Source organism: Carassius auratus, chromosome 27, assembly GCF_003368295.1.
Source record: "Carassius auratus strain Wakin chromosome 27, ASM336829v1, whole genome shotgun sequence".
Taxonomy (NCBI): Eukaryota; Metazoa; Chordata; class Actinopteri; order Cypriniformes; family Cyprinidae; genus Carassius; species Carassius auratus.
The window spans coordinates 26,470,041-26,493,437 of NC_039269.1; the positions used below are offsets into that span (position 1 = coordinate 26,470,041).

The window sequence follows — 23,397 nt, forward strand, 5'->3', positions numbered from 1 at the left end:
TAAATAATACTATTGAACTGTATAGATGTTCATTTAATTGATATAACTTATTATTATCATTATTATAAAATAATTAAATGAATTATAATGCTATATTACTATATATTTTAATAGTATATATTAGTATTATTATTAGTATTCAAATCTGGGGTCAGTAAAAGAGTTGTGTTCACCAAGGCTGCATTTATTTGAAAATAGTCAAAAACAGTAAAACTGATAAAAAAAATAAATCATGTTTGAAATTATGTCAATTGTATGTTTTCTGTGACAGCTAAGCTGCATTTTATATGATAGTGTGTATATAATTAAAATAAGATTTTACTGGTGAACTGAAGAAGGTTATGCAAACAATGTAACGTTGTTCAAATTTGAACTTTTTCTTTTTTTGCAAAGTGTAGGGTGGATGAGTTGTCAGTTCAGGACAGATTGTTATGATCATTTTTCTGATTTTAAAGGTAAGACGCATCCTGTTTTAATAGTTTGTGCAGATTTGATCAGCTACTGTGCCTGTAGTATTTGAACTGTTGAACTCACAGTACTACCCTTTACCCTGCATCAGAGAACACACAATCTGCATCAAGCAGAGAAATCACAATCAGACTGAAAGCAGATTAAAGTAGGGCTTCCTTTACTCTGACACTAGTGTGTTTTAGTGGTTGTTATGGGGCATAACTATACTTTTATTTTGGAACCATGTTATTATTATTATAGAAATAATTAAATTAATTATACTAAATACTATATATTTAGTACTATTATTAGTATTCAAATCCGTGGTCAGTAGGTTTTTTGTGTAAAAATACAGTCAAAAACAGTAAGACTGTTAAAAACTGTAATAATGTTTGAAATTGTCACTTTTATCTTTTTATGTGACCGTTAAGTCGATTTTTTCCATAATAGTGTGTATGTAATTATTTATTAAAATTGCTACTTTCAATCCCCTGGTTGTACAAGAATGATCCAGCCCATAATTTTAGGCATCACTAGTTGTCAGTGGCATATGCTTGGCTTCACTTAGGCCCCTGGTGAAAGTTGCCCACTCGTTGTTCTCTCTCAAGCTCCCGTGGTGATGACATATTGATTCTGTTTTTCGTGTGTATTCATGCCAGGCTTCAGATCTACACACGCTGCTTAAATGGACTCCATATGTGAAACATCTTGAGCGCAGGAGGCTTCTCTCAAACGACCTTATTCATCAGGAGTAATGCACTGTATATCCCTCACAGACGTCAGCAGGGTTAATGCAAACCCCTTCGCCCACTTTTACAGCGATGGCATCCGGAGCTCGTTGTTGGATGTGGTCACTTTATTTGTAGATGCTCTCTGGAACTCAGCGATTCACTCAGCGGTTATACTCTAGGGATCGGATTTATTGAAGCGCTAGCATTCATGCTAATCGATGCATGTGGTATTTCTGCCACGTGAACAATCATAGGAGCATGATGAGTACCACAGTAATTAATTGGCTGTCTTAGTCAGTCCACAGCAGAAAACCGCTCTTGCTTAAGGCCTTTTTTCTTGACAAATGTTTGGATTGTTTAGTCTGCTTCTCATCAAATGGTTTTTTTAATGGCTTTAAAGGATAATGGTTGGCATTAAGATATTATTGTGATTTAAAAGGGTAAAATGTTCATATGTTGGGGATAATGTGTAGGGTCCAGACACTCGGCCCAAGGAAGGTATCCGGTGCTGGATGAAGGTTTCCTGCGTGTTCTGTCTTTCAGCGCGTAGAGTTATTCATTTTAGGTTAAACTCAAATCTGACTCCATTTTATTATTTAATCTGACTCCATTTTAGTATGACCTCGAATTTAGGTTGAAATGCAAATTGGTTGTATGCCTTTTTAATTAATATTCTTCTGACATTTGATTATTCTAGTTAACTCTATTTTTATATTAACTCATTCATTCGGGTGCTCATGTTGCTAACAAGGATACAACGTAATCTACTAGTCAATAATTACAGAGTAAGACAGAATAGAATCAAAATGTAACAATTTATTTACAGTCAGGTAGATATGTATTTTGCCAATTACATATCCAATTGAAACACATCAAATCATATCAATACAAAACATCAAATTCTCAAAGATGAATCTAAAAGTAAAATATGCATACCTGACCTTAGAAAATACATAGTATGAAGTGAAGAGACACACAACACACTACGGGCTTTCTGGCTACAGAAATCGCCCCGATCCTTTTGCTGCAATCCTTTAAATACATCAGACCAAGACAAACATGCCCCGAGATGGAGACAGAAACTAACAATTGGAATTTGCATTAACTCAGGCCCCAAGCCTGGGTAGTTTACACCTCAATAGGAACAGAAGGTAATTTACATGGAAGACCCTGGAAAAGGGCACTCCCATTACAGTAATCAAAATATCTCTTGACTCTTCGAATCTGTATTATCTTCTAATCTACTTTTGTAAGATTGAGACCATTGTACCAGTTGCACTGAGACATTTCCAATGATACTAGGCATGAATGTTAGTTCACTTGCATTGACATTTTCATGTAATCATTTTGAGCAGACTGAGTAGGAGGAAGAATGGGTAAAGGGATTTAAAATGAAACAAATGGCCAGAAGGGGAGGAGGTCTCCTGCTCCTCCACTCTGTGGGGTGTCTCGAAGATGCTCGTGTATGTTTGTATTGTCTGTTTCTCAGGAGATCAAAGTATCTCAGGTTCTTTCGTCCTTACAAATGTGAGGCAAGAACAATACTCTCGATCATTCTTCATTCACATACCACTGCGTTCCTGACTGTGTCAAGAGTGTACTTCATAATGCACCGTAAGGACATTTTGAGTTTTTTAACAGTTCAAAAACAAACACAAAACACATTACAAAGGAAGTAGTCTGGGCACAGAAGTACGCATTATATTTCCCGTTTCTGTAGTGTGTAACAAGAGGATATAAACATAGGGAAAATAGTTACACTACCGTGTACTACCAAATGGAAGGGCGGGTGGGGGGGTTGATCATCAAAGATGCATTTATTTCTTGTTTTATATTTCAATCATTTTAAAATAGCATCAGCATCATTACATCAGAGTCACATGATCCTTCAGAAATCAAACTAATAAGCTGATTTGAGCCTCAAAAATGATTTTTGAAGGATTCCTTAACTAATATAAAGTTTAGAAGAACAGCATTTGAGAAATATTTTGTAATGTTATAAATGTCTTTACCGTCACTTTTGATCAATTTAATGCAGCAGTTTATTCCCTAGTTAAAGTTCCCTGACAGTAATTTGGTTTAGAATTGAATTTGCACTTTTAAATTGCCAGTTAATTTCACATATATTGAATGTTAAATTAAACCATACATTTTAAAATAAAAAAGACTAAAACGGTAGTTTCTTTTTAAATGTACTGCAATAATCTTTGCTTTATTTAACTTAAAAAATTGGGTATTTTTAATTTCTCAAAATAAATAAACAAATTGCCCCCAATTTCGTTTGAGTCTTTCAACTGCATCACAACAGGTCAAACTGATGCATTTAGAATTTTAGAATTTTAAAGAATGTCAAATCATCTGTGGACCCCACTGCCCTTCATAACATGGACAGAAAAACCCTGAGACTTTCTTCAAAATGATGACAGAAGTTTTATTAATCTTTTAACTAAAAGAAAAAAAAGAGGGATATAAATCTCAAATTAACTGGTTTTATTTAAAATAACACCTTTACAAATTAAACTACTATAACAAAAATAAAACATGTCGACACATGACATTTATAAGATTTAGGGAGGCATGTGTCATTTTCATGCAGACCATCCCACTTTAATTACACATTAAAAGCAAGTTGTATTCTGGCTACTGACAAAACAAACTTAAAAAAAAGTCTAATCTTCACTTTGGTGATTTTATTTTTATTATAAATTATACAATAAATATATAGTAAGTAAGCAATGAGCACTAAAGCGGTCCATGACTTTTGTCTAATGTGAGCTATGCACTTTCGCAAAAACTCCCATAATCATTGAAGCAAATCAATGGCTTACATTTATTTAGCACTTTGTTGTTTATGATTATGACAGATTTTGCGTATGCAGACACAGGATTCAGTCAGTGAGTGTGCTCACTTGAACAACTCCGCCGTATATCCCAATCAAATCTATAAAAACAATAAACAGCTCACAAGTAATCTAAAAGTAATCCAAAAGTAACAGATTACAGTAATCTTAAATACATTAATGACTTAAATTTATCCTCATTGTAATCATTAACAGACAACAATTTGTACACACAGTGAAAATGTTTTTGCGTTCTTGTATACAGTATGTATCTGACCTAAGATTTCTGGTTGTGAGTATAGTTGTGTAATACAGATCCATGAGTAGAGTTTAACTGTAATCCAGATGAACTTGTCAGTGCAACATGTCCCAAGTTCAATAAATGTTAATTTAGACAACATATTATTCTTTCTTCATGCAAAGTTTTACCGTCTTTGTGAAATCTATAACTGCAGCCTGAGGGGACACTCCAGTCTGAGCGACGCACAGAAATCTGCCCCATGATTTAGCAGCGTCTCAACCTCAAGGGAAGTGATTTACTTTGCTTGGCTCCTGTTGAGCTTTGACTGGATGCTGGCCAGCAAGGGGAGTAAAGTTTGCCTCTCGGGTTGCTCCTGCAAACACAGCCCTGGCTTTGATTTCAGAGCTCTTCTCGTTAGCTCTATCGGGGATCAAATGGATGTGGGGGGTTCTGTGAGTCGTGATCTCTCAATAAATATAAATGCTGATACCACCTTGGAAAAGCCTCGTGTCTACTAAAAGATCAAAGTTAATGCTCAGTGTGAGGGGGTGGAGTCATTCAAACCGACGGATGCATTTGTAGTGGGTGTGATTCATTCCTCTCAGCTTTAGGCCTTTTCTATGTTGTCTTGTCAATGCTTTGTCCAGCAGCCTGTCTTTATTGTTACTAGTATTCTATAGTTTCAACTTGTTAAATTAGGCAAAAAAAAAAAAACCTAGATATTTTCAAGAGTCATGTTTCATACCAGTCTGAGATTTTTTTTCCATCCCCAAAAAGGTTTATGTATAAAGACAATTAAACATATTTAGGGACAGTTTTTTTTTTTTTTTTTTTTTTATGGCATTACTTTCATGTACTCTCAATATCATAATGCACTTCTATAATTCTCATTATTCTAATTCTAAAATATAGTTTAATATTTCCCATTTAATATTTCCCATATATATATATATATATATATATATATATATATATATATATATATATATATATATATATATATATATATATATATATATATATATATATATATATATATATATATAATATTGTGTTTTGTATTACCCATTACATTGTGTTGTATTTTACAATTGAAGAAAATGTTGTTTAACTTCACCAAAAATGTCACGGCAGAAAATTACAGTATTTAATATATATATATATGTGTGTGATTTTTTTTTTACACTACAGCATAAAAATCTAATGAGCATCAGCATTGAACATTTTTCAAAACATGTTATGATAATGAATTAACAACTATTTTACAAATGCATTGCAGTCCTAAAAAAGGCTTTATTTACTTGTTGTTTTGGCTTTAAATATGACCTTAATGTGTGTTTTTGGTGAGATTCATCCATCAAGATCATTTACTAACAGGATAGTTAAGCATTAATCATTCTCTCCCCAATTTGGTTTCAATTAACTACATTTTCAGTCAACAGAAGAGGAGAGAAATAGGGAATGAGTTTTTAAGCCCCTCCCACTAAGCTCCCCTGGGTCTGAGGCTCATTGACACATCAGCACAGAGAGAGAGACTGCACAGTAGGTGAGTTTGGAGACCGAGCTGGTGACACAATGGAAAGGACTATGAAGTGAACAGTGAGCTATTAATCCAGCTACTATCAGTGTAGAATGACTATATCAGCAGCACTCAGCCCACCATGAAAGATCACTGCTCCTCTATCTGCATCCCTCCCACCGGACCACCTTTTCTGGCCATGCAGCAGAGGCTGGATCCTGAATGCATATCCGTGTGTCTCTTACCAGATGAATCCTTCCAGAAGCTGGCCGTGGAGACCATGGAGGAGCTAGACTGGTGCCTGGACCAGCTGGAGACCATCCAGACGTACCGCTCCGTCAGTGACATGGCCTCCAACAAGGTGAGGCTCCCAATTTACCTCAGCATTGGTGGAAACAGAGAAATTCACATTTTAGTCCTCTTAGAAATAAAGGTTCTTTATTGGCACTGACGGTTCCATTTAGAACCTTTAACATCCATGGAATCTCTCCATTGCACAAAAGCTTCTTTATAGTGTAAAAAAGATTCTTTAGATGTTCTTTTTTTAGAAACTGTTCATTGAAAGGTGTTTTTTATGGCATTGCTGCAAAACCTCTCTTTTGGTATTTTTTTTTTTTTATAAATGCATACTGCAAAGCTTGTCTGTTTGAGATTTCTCAGTTTGTGTTAGAAGAGTAGTTTTTATTGCTTTCCAGATTCATGTGTTATTTCAAAGCCTAGTAAGTCAAAGTTTTGTTGGAATATCAATGAGATATAGATTTTCCACTCTATTGTGGCATTTTACCAGCATTACTTACGGCAATAGTCCTTTCAAAAATCATAATTCTGTCATCGTCCAAACCTCTGTGCAAACAAAAGAAGATGTTTTGAAGAATGTTTGCAGTCAAACTGTTTTGGTCCCCATTGACTTCCACTGTGTTTTTTATTCATACAATGAAAGTCAATGGAAACAAAAGCTGTTTAGTTAACAACATTCTACCAAATATCATATTTTGTATCCAGCTGAAGAAAGAAATTCATACAAGTTTGTAATGACATGAGTGTGAGTAAATTGTGACAGAAATTTTCTTAAACTCATCTATCGCTTTAAGTATCTTTTATGATGGTTTATTAGTTATTAGGAATTATAAGATGCTTGTCTTAGACAATGTCTGAACATTTTAGTCATCCTTTTACCATAGTCTGCTGGTATTGTTTAGTCACAGCTCTCAAATGCAGCTTTGAATCCTGGATTTCTTAGTGTTGATGCATGAATGCAGTCTGTGGTTATTCATGTAGAACAGTGTCTATGAGGTTTATACTGTGAACGTCATTGATGATGAGATGTTGATGTGAGATCTAAAGCAGATTTTTCCCCAAATAATTACAGAAGAAACATTAATACAATATCTTAGTTCCAGTTTGTTGTCTTGGTGAAAGGCATTTGGCCCAAGCAATTATTTTTTATCTTTTTTTAGCATATTTTATCTCTCACAAGACTTAAACTCTGTATGTGTGGGTGGTTATGGATTCAGTGGATTAACTGGAATCAGTGTTGAAAGGAAACTGTTGAAACGGTTACTTAGAGTGAAAAATGAAATGATTAAACCTTTTTTCACACGGGCATTACGTGGGTACCTACTCTGGCACTTGCCTCTTCATCAGCTGTGACCTCATTACTTTGTTTACCTCGATATCTAATCAGATGTAGATAGAGAGCCACACTGCCTCACTGACATCCAAGCAGTACACTGCATTTGATCATATAATGCAGTTATTAATTATATTTCACATTGTAAAATTATAGCTGTAGTATAATGATATTTACAAAAAATAAATAAGTGATATTATTTAATATGTAAAATGCTTTTTTGAATGTGTAAATAAAACAAAGAATATTATAGTATGCTTTACAGAAAAAAATCAGTCTTTCTACTTTCTTTTTTTTTTACTACCACAATTTCACATTTAATTCAACATTACTTGCCATTTCTTGTGAAATGTACTATTCTTAACAGTACACCAATTGTATATCACTGTATATATGCTACAGTTATTTGATGACATGAGATAAAGGATAAAAGTAACAAAGAATACTTTTATTTTGGGGTCTGTTACTTTTTTTTTCATTTGTAAAATCACTTGCCTTGGCAGATTTACTGTAGATACAATATAAAACTGATACCAATGCCTGGTATATATTTCACAAAACACAGAATAAAATAATTCACAGAGTAAAATTAGATTTCATTCTATTATTTAACTTTCTGTAATATTTGCTATATATATTAAATAGGGCTGGATTTCTTTGACACAAATTTCATGATTGGATTCGATTCTCATTCACAAGCTTGCGATTCGATTCGATTCCCAATTCAATTTGCCAGTCACTACAATTTTATTTAGTATTTAATTTTCTAGCTGACTATTGAGTTTATGGTCACCAAATATGTTTTTTTTGGCGGGGGGGTTCTGAGGTGACTTTACATGACACATTGTTTACAAGCCGCTATATTAACGCAGCTGAACCATTAATTAAGCGATTACATGGGACAGGATACAGGTTGTAAAGTTACACTCTTTCTTTTAACTTACCTTCGGATGTTTAGTCATGTTTATTTTGTGCTGAAAATGGTATTAATGTGGAGGAGATGATCAGTTAAAGCGCACCAAGCGCTGCCGCATCTGTTGATCATGGCGCTACAGCGATCTGTCACTCCACATAAAACAGCACCAAATTGACATTTATTGTTTGAATACTAAAATAAAATGGACATAAAATTAAATCTGAGATTTTGTTTCATATTAAAAGCACCAAAGCACAATGCTTATATATTAGATGGGAAGTGCCCTTCAATGTTATGTCAAACAGGCTGGATTAATCCATTCTTGGAATTTAAGAATCAATATGGTTTTGTAAAAATAAAAATCGATTAAAATCAAGATATCAGTATTTTTTACCCAGCCCTAATATCATAGGTGTCAGTTTAAGTGTTAATTAATTAGTTCTGAAAAAATAACACGATTAAAATATTTAGCAAATATTTATATCGTAATAAATGATATCACACGAGCAGTGAGAACAATATAACATGAGTACTGTTTTTATCACAATCAACACGAGTGCAAATGTTTTGCCACAACAGCAACAACAGCTCAGTAATTAAAAATTAATAGGCTATTGTTTTATATTTTAAACAAAAGTTTTTGTTCAGTTTTGCCAAAGAAAATACCTATAACGCCACAGCAGAATTGTTGTGCATCTCCACACAACACTTTCTGAATGAATCCTCCTACTGAACAAATCATTGAACCAATGATTCAGTAGCTTATTGATAAAGTGAACCGTTTACTTCATTCCTGAATGAATCAGCCGTTTGAACGAATAGACTCATAAAGACATTTACCGCCAGCTGCTGGTAGTTTTAGTTTCTTCTTTAGAGTATAATTTTGTTTATTAAATTTTTTGTAGAAATAAATAAAAATCATTAAAGGGATAGTTAAATAAATAATAATTCTGTCATCATTTAGTCACCTTCATGTTTTTTTTCAAACTTTCTTTTGCGCAACATAAAATAAGGTATTTATTTTGAAGACTGCTTGGTAACAAAGCTGTTTTGGTTACCAGTAACTTTCATTGCATGAACAAAAAAAAATATTGTTTCATACTTACTGTTAGGTCTTTGTAGCCCTATATATATATATATATATATATATATATATTGGTTTATTATATATTGTTAAACCTTCTTTGAACCGGAAAGGTAACACATAATGAAATTCAGCTATGTTGTGCAAGTCTTCGATTCACGTCATAATGTATGAAAGACAAAAGTCTGAGACTTCTTGTCATGTCTCTGAAGTTGTGTGAGTAGTAAGTGAGCGAGTTCCACCCGTGTGTTCAGTCAGAACATGAGTAGCGCGGTACTGTACCTGCGGCTGCAGACAGAGACAGAGAGAGAGAGCGAGAGGGAGGGAGGCGCTGGGAGTCGTGAGGGAGGAGAGGTGAATCACTCAGAACTTAGTCTAAAGCATTTCCTGACACCCGTCAAAGTGAGCTCACAGGCACTGCCTTGCCACATGCTCACCAGCAGTGCACAAACACCAGCGCTGCAACAATGGGACTATGCTACTCAGAGAAAACCAGAACCTTTGGTGTGCTAAAAACCTGGAGAGAGGTGAGTTAGTGAACAAATTCTGGTTACAATACTGATTCATCTATTATTACAGATTGGTTGTCCTCTTTTGCTCAAGGGATTGGCTTATGCTTTATGTTGTTATAAGAAATGAGAACATGAGCTCAGAGTTGTCTTTTATTTTTGGAAGTCTGAATATGTTTAGATGTCTGCAAAAATGACAATATTGGGGAGAAAATGGGAATAGCACAGCAGTTTGACTCTATACATTTTTATTTTTATTATAACTTTTATTAGAATTAATTTTACAAATGCACTTTTAATTATATGGTTGCATGTAAATAATTCATTAATACTACTAATTTATTTAAAAATATTGAAATACTATTTTGACGTTAAATAGAAATAAATAATTGATACTATAAATGTTTTTAAATAGTTCATTTAAGAAATATTTAAAGGCATACTAAGTAATATTCTGTTCTATAAAAAAATCTTTATATTTTATAAGAATAAATGTAAAATAAATTGGAAAATGTGTTATTATAGTCTTCAGTTCAACGGTGTCTAGTTCTAGTTTAATATCAGCTGAAGCGCACTTACATTGCATTTATGCATTCACAGGAAGCTTTAATCCAGTGCAACTCTCAAGACATATTTTTTCGAAATGTAGCATTCTCTGCGAAAAAAAAAATTTGCTCCATTGAGTAAAAATAGGCTTCTTCGAAACGACATTCATAACTTCTTATTAGAAAAACATACTGCGGAAATACAGCTAAAAGGAACATATATCACTTTGTATTAAATGTGGATGATGTGTAGGACTGATTAATAGACTAATTGTATTATTTGTGTGTGTGTGTGTGTGTGTGTGTGTGTGTGTGTGTGTGTGTGTGTTCGTGTGGGCATGTTTTTGTGACATATAAGGACACAACACTGTATAATGACATGGGTATGACACAGGTATTACAAGGAGAGGGTGACTTATGAGGACATAACCCATGTCCCCATTTTTCAAAACGCTCATAAATTATACAGAATGAGTTTTTTTTTGAGAAAGTAAAAATGCACAAAGTTTTCTGTGAGGGTTAGGGTTGGTGAAGGGCGATAGAATATACAGTTTCTACATTATAAAAACCATTACGCCTATGGGATGTCCCCACTTTTCACAAAAACAAACATGTGTGTGTGTGTGTGTGTGTTTTGACTGCATGTTTCTTTAGCCTGGCTTTTTTTTTTTTCATGCAAACATTCATGAGAATTTGTTCAGATATGCTATAGACAGAACTGTAACTAAAGTTGCTTCTAGCTTGCATGGATAAATAAATATATATATAAACATGCATATAAATCTAGATCAATTTAAATCCAGCAAGCAAAAAAGCAGAGCATTGTGTAGTAGGTTTTGTGTTTACATATGTCCGTCTTTGGTGCAGCAGTGGACGTGGAGTGTAAAAACAGAAGAGAGAGAGAGAGACAGAGAGAGAGAGAGAGAGACAGAGAGAAGAAGGAGGAGGAGGGTGAAAGGGAGACAGAAAATAACCGAGAGAGAAACAAGACTTAGTTGGAAACACACTGTATGGTAGATGCAGCAGATCTCCTGGAATTCTGTCGGGATCTCTCCTGATGGATGCTGTTTATCCGAGCCTGGCTGGGATGTGAAAGGGAACGCAGACGGATGAGATGAGGAGAGACGGTGCGGAGCCGCTGGAGTCAGTGCTGGGCTTTAGTTTGAGTTCAGGGTTTAGGCGACTAACTGAAGACTCCAACATGCCTGAAGTCAACTATTTGCTCTCTGTGTCCTGGGGTTACATTAAGGTGTGTGTTTGTGAGAGAGTTATTCACTGCAATACATTGTTGTTAGCATGTATTGGTTGTTTAATTTGGATGTTGCTCGGGTTTCTTGCAGTGCTTGGTTAAAATAGAGTGTGAGGACTGGCGATTCGTGCAATTAGAAGTGCAGAAATCTTGATAATGTGTATGAATTTGACAAGACTTGTCTTTTTTGTGTGTTTTAGTTCAAGAGGATGTTGAATCGGGAGCTGACACATCTTTCGGAGATGAGTCGCTCTGGAAACCAGGTGTCTGAGTTCATCTCCAACACATTCTTAGGTGAGTCTTCATAACATGATGCAAACGCTTGTAAGAAAACATTACATGGTGACCGACCGTTCCTTTGTAAACCCTTTGTTTTTGAGTGTTTAAAAGCTTGGGAATTCAGGAAATAGATCACATACATTTCATTGCATATACAAATAAATACAAATTAAATCTACTAAAACTCCAGTTGATAAGAAAGCAGTATGCTTAATTATTGTAAATGCCTTTTAGTTGGAGCTATCCTTTCAAATACTGGGTGTTCAAAAGTTTGGGGTCAGTAGATTTAATTGATTTAAGTAAATCAATTAATACTTTTATTCAGAAAGGATGCAATAGATTTAAAGTCAAGTAAAGATTTATTAAAGCTAATTAAAGATTTCAAATCAAATAAATGCTGTTCTTCTGAACATTTTAGTTGTCAACATTGATAAATAATAATAAATGTTTCTTGAGAATCAAATCAGCATATTAGATTTGGATATCGTTGAAACCTGGAGTAATGATGCTGAAAATTCAGCTTTGCATCAAAGGAATAAATTACATTTATTCAAACAGAAAGCCGTTGTTTTGTACTAGAATTGTACTATTCTTAACATATTATTGATTAAAGAAATGCATCCCTGGTGAGCTTCTTTCAACAACAAGTCATACTAAAAACCCCGAAACTTACATGTCAGAGTTTTTACTACAGTATACAGTGTTTCAGACTAGTGAGCTAATCTGAGAAATATGGTGAAAGCCATACTTCAGATGGTGATAATGATAAAAGGTTGTATATAGAGAGGATGACAAGCACCTCTATGAAAACACTGATATCTAGAAAGAGGAGTTTAATCATTGCTGAACATCTGAGGTTGGCCTGCGCCGATGTAATTCAAACCAGTCTGATCTGGTCTGGCGTCCACGCAGCGTGAGAGAGCGTGTGAGAAAGAGAAGGGCTGAAACTGAAGTCTGCGTCAGATGCCGCAGGGTCACTGTACTCCCCTAACCCTACAGCCTACACACTTACTCACAGAGTCATCAGTGGGGAGATTTTCAGACAGACACTCTTAACATTCAGTGTTAGCGAGAGCTCAACTCTCCTGAGTCAGAAACGAGATGTTTGAGAGAAAAGAACAAATGTGTGCTTCGTTCTGAGGGACTTCACTGGAGAAAAGAATCAAGAGATCGCTCTTTCATCTCAGGAGACCTGGGCTGTTTTCCCAGGGATGTTTTGAGTATCAACTTTGTCTGTGATGTCTCTCACAGGAGATATTACATTATATAAAGCTGAAATGGGTTGGCACCAGCATACACTTAAAAATTATACTTTGGAAAAACAAAAAACGCTAATTTGTTACAGTCAGATCTATTAGTTTTTCTTACATTTTTATTATTATTTAATTTTGATGTAATATTTGTACATATTATTTGTTTTCCCAAAGACAAAAACATTCATACAAAGAGTGTTTATTGTAAAGGCCGTAATGACGTTGTATATTTACTTTAGACATGAGCCAAAAATCCTACTTATGTAGGTCAGTATAATAATTTTTATAATACTTTTTATAACTTAATTTCACCGTATTTATATTTCGTTTAGTTTATACCTTAAATTCTGATTTAATAGTATTTATCAAAAATATTTAGTTTGACAAAAACATTCATACAAAGTGATATTTATCATAAAGACCATAATTTTGTAAAATATTTCACTATAATAATGCTACTTAATGTAGGTCAATATAATACTTTTATGTTTTTTATTTCACCATAACCAAAAGCTAAATGACCTGTAGTATTATTAGTTTTACTTAAGATACAACTAAAAACATTTTGTTCGTCAATGTTTAATTTACTTTATTTACCAGAACTAAAGGCAGCTTCAGGAGACCTTGATGTTTGTTGTGATGTCTTTATTAAAACATGCATCAAATTTTCTGTGATTAACTACCAAAAACATAAATAACGGAAATAAAAATTAAACAAATGCACAATAATTTATGCAGTCAATAAAGCTTGCCATTATCAAGTGAAAACACAATCTAAACAAAATTGTTTTCACGTTGTTTTCTTTGGGGAGCGTTATTTGAACAAAACAGGTTTAATCTTTTTTAATTTAATTTTGTCATTTCATCTTGTTTCATTGTATATAACTCTATTCTAAGCTCTCTTTGCATCAGGGAATATTTAGCTGTAGCCTAAAATGTTGAACTTGGCAGAAAAGTTCTTGTAGGTGGCTTTAACTAATATCGAACTTCATTTTGCTGACTTGAATTTACTCAGCGTGTGTGTATAGTCATGGTATCTGTTGTGGATTTAGTGTGCGAGTGCTGAAATGAACAATTACAGGATGAAACCTTTCCCCCTGTAGATAAACAGAATGAACTGGAGGTCCCATCGCCCACTCCAAAATCTCGGGACAGAAAGAGGAGGCAGCAGCAGCAGCTGATGACTCAGATCAGCGGGGTGAGGAAGGTCACGCACGGCTCGGGTCTCTCCAGCAGCTGCAGTACGGCCCGCTTCGGCGTCAAAACAGATTTGGAGGACTTGCTCTCAAAGGTATAGTCATACATTACAGACCACCTGTTGCATGGAAATCGTGCACTTTTGTCCAGCTGGTACCGTAATTAGACGTATATCCTCTCTTGCCTTTTGTAGGACCTGGAGGACATCAACAAATGGGGTCTGAACATCTTTAATGTTTCAGAGCACTCTCACCATCGGCCGCTGACCTGCATCATGTACGCCATCTTTCAGGTTAGTGCGCAAAATGCAAAAAAGTCCAGAGATGTGTTTCAAAAAATGAATTGTTACTGAAGCAATTTTTTTCTGTAGGAGAGAGATTTAATGAAGACATTTAAGATCCCAGTGGAGACCTTTGTGACCTACATGATGACCCTTGAAGATCACTACCACGCAGACGTGGCCTATCACAACAGTCTACACGCGGCTGACGTGGCCCAGTCCACACACATCCTGCTGTCCACACCTGCACTGGATGTAAGGAGCTCCTATATGTCCTGGAAATGTAGTTATGATGTAGTTTAAGCTTTATTTATTTAGCACAGGGCTTTATTTAAAAAAAAACATATAGTTTAGTTTATTAATTCATAAAGCACATTTCAAAACAACAGAAGTTGAAGACAAAATTAAAACACAGGATCAAAAAACTTAAAGACAAATGTAAAATACTGTATAAACACCCTCATATAATGAAAACAAAATGTAAAAATTAATTACAAATAAAAAACATTTTACAGCTGCATATAAATAAATAAGAAAATAAAATGAAATGCTTAAAATGAACTTTTTTTTAAAAGCATAAGGATTAGTTAATAAAAATTAAAATGAATGAAAAAAAATTAAACATAAAAACAAAATAATAAAATAGATATGAATGAAAAATGAAAATACATAAAACAAAACCAGAATAAAACAAAAATGAAAATGAAATACATACAATAAAATAAGGGAATACATTTTTGTTTTTTTTATTAAAATGCTTTAAAGAAAATAAAATCATAAAAAAGAAGTAAAATGCTTAATATATGATAATAGATTATAATACAAATAAATGGAAATAATAAAAATGCATAAGAGAAAAGAAAAATTTATAAATAAAATAACTGAATAAATTAGTTATCAAAAAATTGAAATACAAAACCAAATAAGAGAATAAAATGAAAGCAAAATATTTTTCTCCTCATTCCACATTTCCAGCCAGTCGTAGCTGTTGCTGGACCCTTTGAGCTGATTTATCTCTCATTTCCCTGATGCATGACCCTTCTGATCTCTAAAGTGTTTAGTCTGCAGCTCTTTTTCTGCTGTGTCTTTTTTAAACGCAAACAGAGTCACAACTGAAACAGTTTCAACTTGCAGAGTTGTGTTACAATGCTTAAACTGTGTGCAGCGTGCTTTACTCAGTTCAGTGTCTTGCAGAAAGTTGATCTGGGTCGAGTAACGCTGTCTTTCTCTATTATTATCCACAGGCAGTCTTTACAGACCTGGAGATCCTTGCCGCTATCTTTGCAGCAGCCATCCATGATGTGGACCACCCAGGAGTCTCCAACCAGTTCCTAATTAATACCAGTGAGTGTGTTTTTATCTACATATAGAAGACCATGCATGCTTACGGGTCCAAACTGCTGCAGTTATTGAAACACAAACCATATGGAAGAACAAAGCCTCAATGTTATGACTGTTTCATGTCTCTCATAAACATCATGCCTGTCTTTACTGCAGACTCCGAGCTGGCGCTCATGTACAATGATGAGTCTGTTCTGGAGAACCATCACCTAGCGGTTGGTTTCAAGCTCTTGCAAGGGGAAAACTGTGATATCTTCCAAAACCTCTCAAAGAAGAATCGACAGACTCTGAGAAAGATGGTCATTGATCTGGTAGGCATTTGTGCACGTTGATTTTAACTTTAAGTGTTCAATCAACTCTCAAAGAAAGTTGCTTTCAAACCAAGCAGCTTTTTGTTGGTCAAAATCATACGTATATGTAATTTCGTCGAGTAAGAGTGTTTGTTTCAAACCCTGAAGCATTTCCTCACTTAGTTTGGTTTGTTTAGGCATAGATCCACATAATTGTGCTTGAATTCACACCAAAATAACAGTCTGAGAAATGCTACCTAGACACACTGCAAATGCATGGCTCTACCTACATTTCTGCAAACTGATAAAACATTCCTATACTTACCAATCGCTGCAGTTTCCAGTTGAAATGAACACTAGAGGTGGTAAAACTCAGACAACTTGTATTCATTTTCACACAAATTATGATTTACAGGGCCAAAAGTTGTAATAAACCCTAATTTTTTCACTCTGTGGTGGTATTGACCCAACTGATCTTGTGATCCTCATATTCACATGTTTTGAATAGTCACAGAAACACTGGGTGTTGTACAATCAGTCGTGTCAATGTTTGAGGAGTGTCAAATGGTGACAGCAAACAAGTGAATGGGAATGGCACTTTGACCAATGAGATGGCATTTATGTGACACATTTTGATATGTTGCCTTAAGAAAGGGAAGAAAATGCAATTAAATTGTAACAATTTAAGCAAACGATCTACAGATCTAAAAAGTCTCAATTTCTTTCCATAGGTGTTAGCAACAGACATGTCCAAGCACATGAGCTTACTGGCTGACTTGAAGACAATGGTCGAGACTAAGAAGGTGACCAGTTCAGGAGTGTTGCTACTGGACAACTATACAGACAGGATACAGGTGAGTCCTTCACTTGTTTCTTCACTACTAGTTCCACAAGTCAGTATCCTTCAGCGTCCTCTGTCTCACAATGTCCACAGGTCTTACGAAATATGATTCACTGTGCCGATCTCAGCAATCCCACGAAGCCATTAGATCTGTACCGGCAATGGACGGACCGCATTATGGAAGAGTTCTTCCACCAGGGTGACCGAGAGAGAGAGCGAGGCATGGAGATCAGCCCGATGTGTGACAAACACACTGCTTCAGTGGAGAAGTCTCAGGTGGGCATCCATAGGATCTTTCACATTCAAGTCATTCCACAGTTAAGCATACTTTAGTGTACTTATTATGGAAACAATATACTTTAAAATTGCACGGTATATGTAAATAAAAAATGGACTATAATTTAAATTTACACTAAATGCAATTAACTAAACCTTGTGTTTTTTGACCCACTTAAGTAGAACTATAGTGCATCTTTATGTCCAGTTTCAAAATGATATTGTCTTTGAAAAATGATTAAAGCATACTGTTGAATGCACTGATAAGCGTTTATGGTAAACTAAAATACACTGAAATGTAATTTCTGTTTAAAGTTGCACGTCATGTATTTAACAGTATTTGTAAAAACACGTTTGTATTAATGAGGTTGATAGTCAGGAGCTTAGCATGTGCTTCACTTTGTTAGTCAAAATACTTTTCTAATGCATGAGAAAATGATTTAAAATGGACTTTACTTTATTACAAAGTAAACTTGTCTTTAAAATTGTACTTAAGTGTGCTAAGAAACATAGTCTTGAATGTGTACTCTTTAAGTGGCCCTATAATATATTATCTGCAGGTACAGACTTAAAAAAATATATACTTCTTAAAAATGTAAAGTTGTTCTAAAATATACTTAATTGTACATTTCAGTACAATTAAGCACTCTTCTTCTTTACAGGGTATCGGTCAAGTCGAGCAGTTTCTAGAAGTAATTTTTCATTTGTTTTTCTTTTAGGTTGGTTTCATTGATTACATCGTGCATCCTCTATGGGAGACCTGGGCAGACCTGGTGCATCCAGATGCACAGGATATCTTGGACACTTTAGAAGAGAACAGAAACTGGTACCAAAGTATAATACCGCAGAGTCCCTCTCCTCCCTTCTTCGAAACAGGAACTGATGGTGGAGACAAGTTTCAGTTCGAGTTGGAGGTTGAGGAAGGAGCCAAGCCTGATACAGAGACCCTCTTAGAGTCAGACTGTGTAGAGATAGTGACACATTCGCCTCCGTCCACCGAGACGTAGCACCTCACTACAATGGCTGTCATGTTGGCCATATTGGATGAGAGAGTAAAGTGGAGGAACGTTATTCTCCTACTTCCTGAGAATCCCTCAGAGGACCGCTGTGTCTGTTGTTTCAGAGCCCAAATTGGGAGGGAGCGAACATCTACACAGTCTAACTGGACTTTGCAGGAATCCATTCAAGCTGGACATCAGCAGAAGTGTACGGACGGAAGATCATACTGAAAGTGCCATAAGCTGGATTTCCTTTACAGACGTCACAGTCTGATCCGAATGTTGGAGTGGGTTTCTGTGAAGGGGAAATGCTGACCCTCTTATAAGAGGGCTTTGTACTACAACATCAAAGTGACTTTTTTGTAAAAAAAAAAAAAAAAGTGACTGCTTTTTTTGTACTTGTGTGTTCTTATGTGACTTTTTTTGGTGTCACATTCAACGACTCTTTTGGAAACGTGAAAGATGTTGTCATGCTGAAAGCAAAAGCACGTTATTCCCAGTTGTGTATTGGGAATGCAGTCTTCCTGAATTTTGGACTTAAGAATAATCTAGTGCCAGCGTACTTTATTCAAGTAATACAAAACCTTTGTATTTTGTAACGAACAGTTTCTCTTTTAAAAGGCGTTCTTATTAAGCGATTCTTCTGGTACAATTAATGTGACGTTTTATGTCGTATTAACTAAAAACAGGATCCAAAGACGTGATTTCCCTTACAGGAATGCTCTGGGGTGAATATAAATTGAGCTATTTCGACTGTATTTGTGGCGCTTTTATGCTGATTGCCACAGAAAATAATTTCTGTCTTTTTATTTTTTTATTCTTTCATTGTAAGAGCCATTATAAGTACAGCAAGGAGCTACTTTTATAAATATTGTATTAGTGATTTTTGTGATTTCGTTTTTTTTTCCTGTGGTAACTGACATTATCCCACAGATGCTGTCGATCAAGCACTATCAAACCCAGATTATTTCTTCTAACCACTTTAATATGGGAAACAAACATCCCAACACTCAATAGCGATATTAAACCAATTTATAACTAATTGTTTTTTATATACTATATATTTAAAAAATGACTTCTTTGTGTCTGTAAATGTCACTATAAGATACATCTGTCAAAGCAACAAAAGAGATTTAACATTCAAAAAATGTACTCTTAAAAAACTAATTTCTCTTTATGCCTTTCTTTTCTTAGAATCTAAGCTCTTAATATTCACAGAACAAAGTCAACAATAAACCTCAATTACACAATTGCTGATGTCAAACAATGCGGTTCCTCCTGATGTACGTTCTTACTGGTCAGGAACGGGATGTGGTGAACGTGCGTCATTCTGATTGAGATTAGTCTTTCGTTCGACCTAAACGAGTATCTTTCTTTCCTAACAATATGTACACTGTTTGCTTTTGCTTACCTTTTGTGTTAATGCATTTTTTTTAATCAGGGGAGGACTATTATTCCCCGAAGCTTTGCCACAGACATGTGTAACTCACCCAAATCGAATATACGGTGACAATATGAAGCTGTAACTGCAGACTTTGTCTTTTTTACGCATGTTTGTCATTGTGAAACCGATGATGAACATGTACACTGTAGAACAACTGTGATTTTCACTGGTGGAATCACTCTAATCTCTATTATTATTATTATATTTATTACTATTATATTATCATTTTTAGTATTAAACCTCTGTTAAAGTTGTTGCACATTTCTTATTTGTCCAAAAAAAGAGGAATAAATTAAACAGAGAAATAAATGAAAACGTTTTGGTCTGTAATTGTTGCTGTATTTCTTTACGTGCAAACATCGCCGACGGCCCCAGTTTATTATTGTTTCACTTTCACAGCATGTTAAACATCACTCTCTTACTTGATCAGGACAAACTGTGCATCAATTGAAAGTTTAAAGACTCTAGCTTCGATATTTGACCAATATTTTGATACAACATTGTTGCAGTGACAGATATTTAGTGATTTATGTCAGGAGTGCAAAATAATAAATCCGTATTATGCCCCATTTTGAATAGAAATTAATCACTCACTCATATTCAGTCAGGTCAGCAGCGGTTTATTTGTGTTCACATAGACTCACTGAACAGCGTCAATAAGGATTTATAGACCAAAGATGCATATCTGCGGAGATATATGGATATATTTACTGATGTTTACTTCATATTTCTTCAGACAGAATCGTCATTTCTATTCATTTTCCACTGATTTACGCGATCTGATGATAAATAGCCTCTGCCAGAGCCGTCTCTGTTTGTTTGCTTCCATGTGCTCGAGCTGTGACCCAGACAGACTCTGATTGGACCTTTGGGTTGCCAATCTGACAGTCCCAAAACCGGACAGCGTCAGATCGTGTCACATGGTTCGTGAACAGTTCCTGGTTCATATCTGCTCACAACAACACTGAAACATCTCTGTATACACGAAATATCCGAATAATAAACCCGCGATTACAATAGAAAAGCTTGGTATGAGATTTTCTTGAGATCTGGGGCATTTTATAAAATATACAAAAAAATGTACATGGGAAATGCTAACTTGTGCAGCGATGAAAAAGGCTACAAATAGCATATTTTTACAATAGTAAACGACCAAATTCCACCCCTGATCGCTAAAGGAAGTTATTATAAACACTCGATCGGGGTTTAAAGTGAGTTTTGTATAAAAGTGTACTAATAATTTCATAAATTGTCTGATGTAGCTTGATGCTAACGTTAGCTCCGATGCTACTAATAGCAGGTGCTTTTCTTCTTCATAATGCATTTTTGTCTCAATAATTCACGTCAATGTCGTAAGAAAATGTTTTGTTGTATTTTTATATTAAGACTTTTGATAAATAAGGGCTAAATGCAAAGAGAGACTGAAGTGAGATCGCTGCTTTGTTGCTTTGTAAAGCCTGAAAAACCACAATCAATGCTAATAAAGGTGGAATAAAAACAAAAGAATAATGATAAAAGAATAATGTGGATAATGTGTCGTACCTGGCGGAGGTGTGAAAGACTCGTTTGGTGAGAACAATTCAATCATGAATGGGGAGTTTTGCAAAGCCAACACACATACAAAATTCACAGAAGAGTTTACATGTGAGATCTTACAGAGATGACAAGGGCCATAAATCAATCTGATTTGCCTTCTCTAAAAAACACACATGACATGGCCTTAGAAAATATTTCATAAAATTCACAGTTTTACAGATTCGATTATGAAATTTCTAATGAAGTTTTGAAAGACTTGTGGCTTTAGCTACACTCTATTTCTAAACTCATATCTTACATCAACACATTTTTTAAATACATTTAAAAAATATGTTTTTAATATTTTTATTTTTGTTTTTATGTTTGAGCTTATATATCTCTATTATCATAACAGTCTGAGTGATTCTGATTCCTGAACAGTAAACTTTAAAGTGTCAGCTTTGTGAACATATGTTGAATATGTATCTAGTCACAAAGAATCATGAGCAGAAACCTTTTTATTTTGGGTATGTCATTTCTGTCTCCATTCCAAAAAAGGAGGTGCCTAGAAAGGGGTTAAGGTCAGACAACCTAGGATGTTGTTTGTCACAGTTACAGTCGTGCACATACTCTAAAAACCATACTACATCTGCAAGAAAAAAAATGCTAAATTGTGTTATGCAACAGCGTGCAAACAGCATATAATTATGCAATCAGGCAAATTTGCTTCGGTAGTTTATTAGACAAATGTTTTCCATCTAGCTGCGAGGTGCATGGTTATGCTATTAGGCTCAGTCTGCTAAGTTAATATACAATTCTGTATGTATTTAGGTGTTTTGTTAATATTTGTTAATTCAAAACTAGTGGTGAAGTAAAAACTCCTTGGATCAAATGTGTCAAGTCAGAATGAGACAGTCTAAGAACACTATGGCACACTATTGCATTCATAACATACAGTATTGCATAAATACTGTGTGTAATAAATTCTTTCAAAGTATTGCATAAATGCATACCCCTTTTCATACTTTTGCATGTGCCTTCATACTATTGCATGAATGCATGAAAAGGGCTGTAATGTATTTAAACCTATTTTACAGTTTCATGTTAATTGTTAGCTATTTCTCCTGATCACACAGACATAACAAAACACCAAACGCAGAATGAACCAACGCATTCATTCACCACGTATCAGAGTAAAGATCATGCAGACGTGACATCTGCCACCACACAGAAGCAACTGAAGCGTGTCCCGCACAGCGACTCGCGTTTCCAGATGACCTTTGTGTAGCAAACATTGTGTTTGACTGAATTTAAAGTTGTTATAAAACATCTAAGGATATCATGATTTCAAATATTTGATTCAACTGGAACAAAGCCCAAACCCTAAGTATGTTTGTGCTTAAATTGTGTCTAAATATATAGCCATCGCTATATCTGAAGTCCTTGGAGCCGGTTGCATAAACTGCTTAGACTGACTAAAATGAAGACTTTAAACACTTCTCATAGGTTTTTAAAGTCAGTTATGTGAAAAGGGATTGATCTAGTTTGAATCTGAAATGTAAGACTGATTAGAACGTGATTGCTGGTTGGTTGGTTGCAGTCTCAACATGGTGGCTGTGTTTATGCAACTGGCCTTAGAATATTAAACAGACCTAGTAACCACACAGAAGCACCTTAGCAACCATAAACAACACATTAGTGTCATGTATTACAATAACAAATGTTTTGGCTCAACAAAAACTTGCAGTTTGCATCTGTTTTTTGTTTGTTTTTAATTATGAAAACTTCAAATTAAATTATTTTCAACGCCATGTGCTGTATAAACACATTACTAAAAAAAAATAAGTATTTTGAAGAATGCTGGTAACCAAACAGTTGACGTAGCCAGAAAGAAATTCAAACAGGTTTGGAACAACTTGAGGGTAACTAAATGATGACAGAGTTTTATTGAATTATTTATTTTTACTAA

At 34.9% G+C, this 23,397-nt stretch overlaps 1 protein-coding gene across 3 annotated transcripts in view; it reads left to right on the forward strand.

Annotated features, from left to right (window-relative positions):
- Positions 1–18,814, forward strand: part of LOC113046063 (cAMP-specific 3',5'-cyclic phosphodiesterase 4B) — a 57,664-nt gene extending 38,850 nt beyond the window's left edge. The window contains exons 7-16 of one of the 3 annotated variants that reach the window (XM_026206901.1): positions 6,030–6,142; positions 11,915–12,008; positions 14,350–14,537; positions 14,637–14,735; positions 14,814–14,978; positions 15,968–16,067; positions 16,221–16,375; positions 17,086–17,208; positions 17,289–17,471; positions 18,191–18,478. In XM_026206901.1, coding sequence (XP_026062686.1) covers positions 6,030–6,142; positions 11,915–12,008; positions 14,350–14,537; positions 14,637–14,735; positions 14,814–14,978; positions 15,968–16,067; positions 16,221–16,375; positions 17,086–17,208; positions 17,289–17,471; positions 18,191–18,478 — 1,508 coding nt within the window. Of the gene's footprint in view, positions 1–6,029; positions 6,143–11,410; positions 11,715–11,914; positions 12,009–14,349; positions 14,538–14,636; positions 14,736–14,813; positions 14,979–15,967; positions 16,068–16,220; positions 16,376–17,085; positions 17,209–17,288; positions 17,472–18,190 lie in introns of those variants that run through there. The other 2 variants (XM_026206902.1, XM_026206903.1) reach the window with 2 other exon arrangements.
- Positions 18,815–23,397: the final 4,583 nt, after the last annotated feature.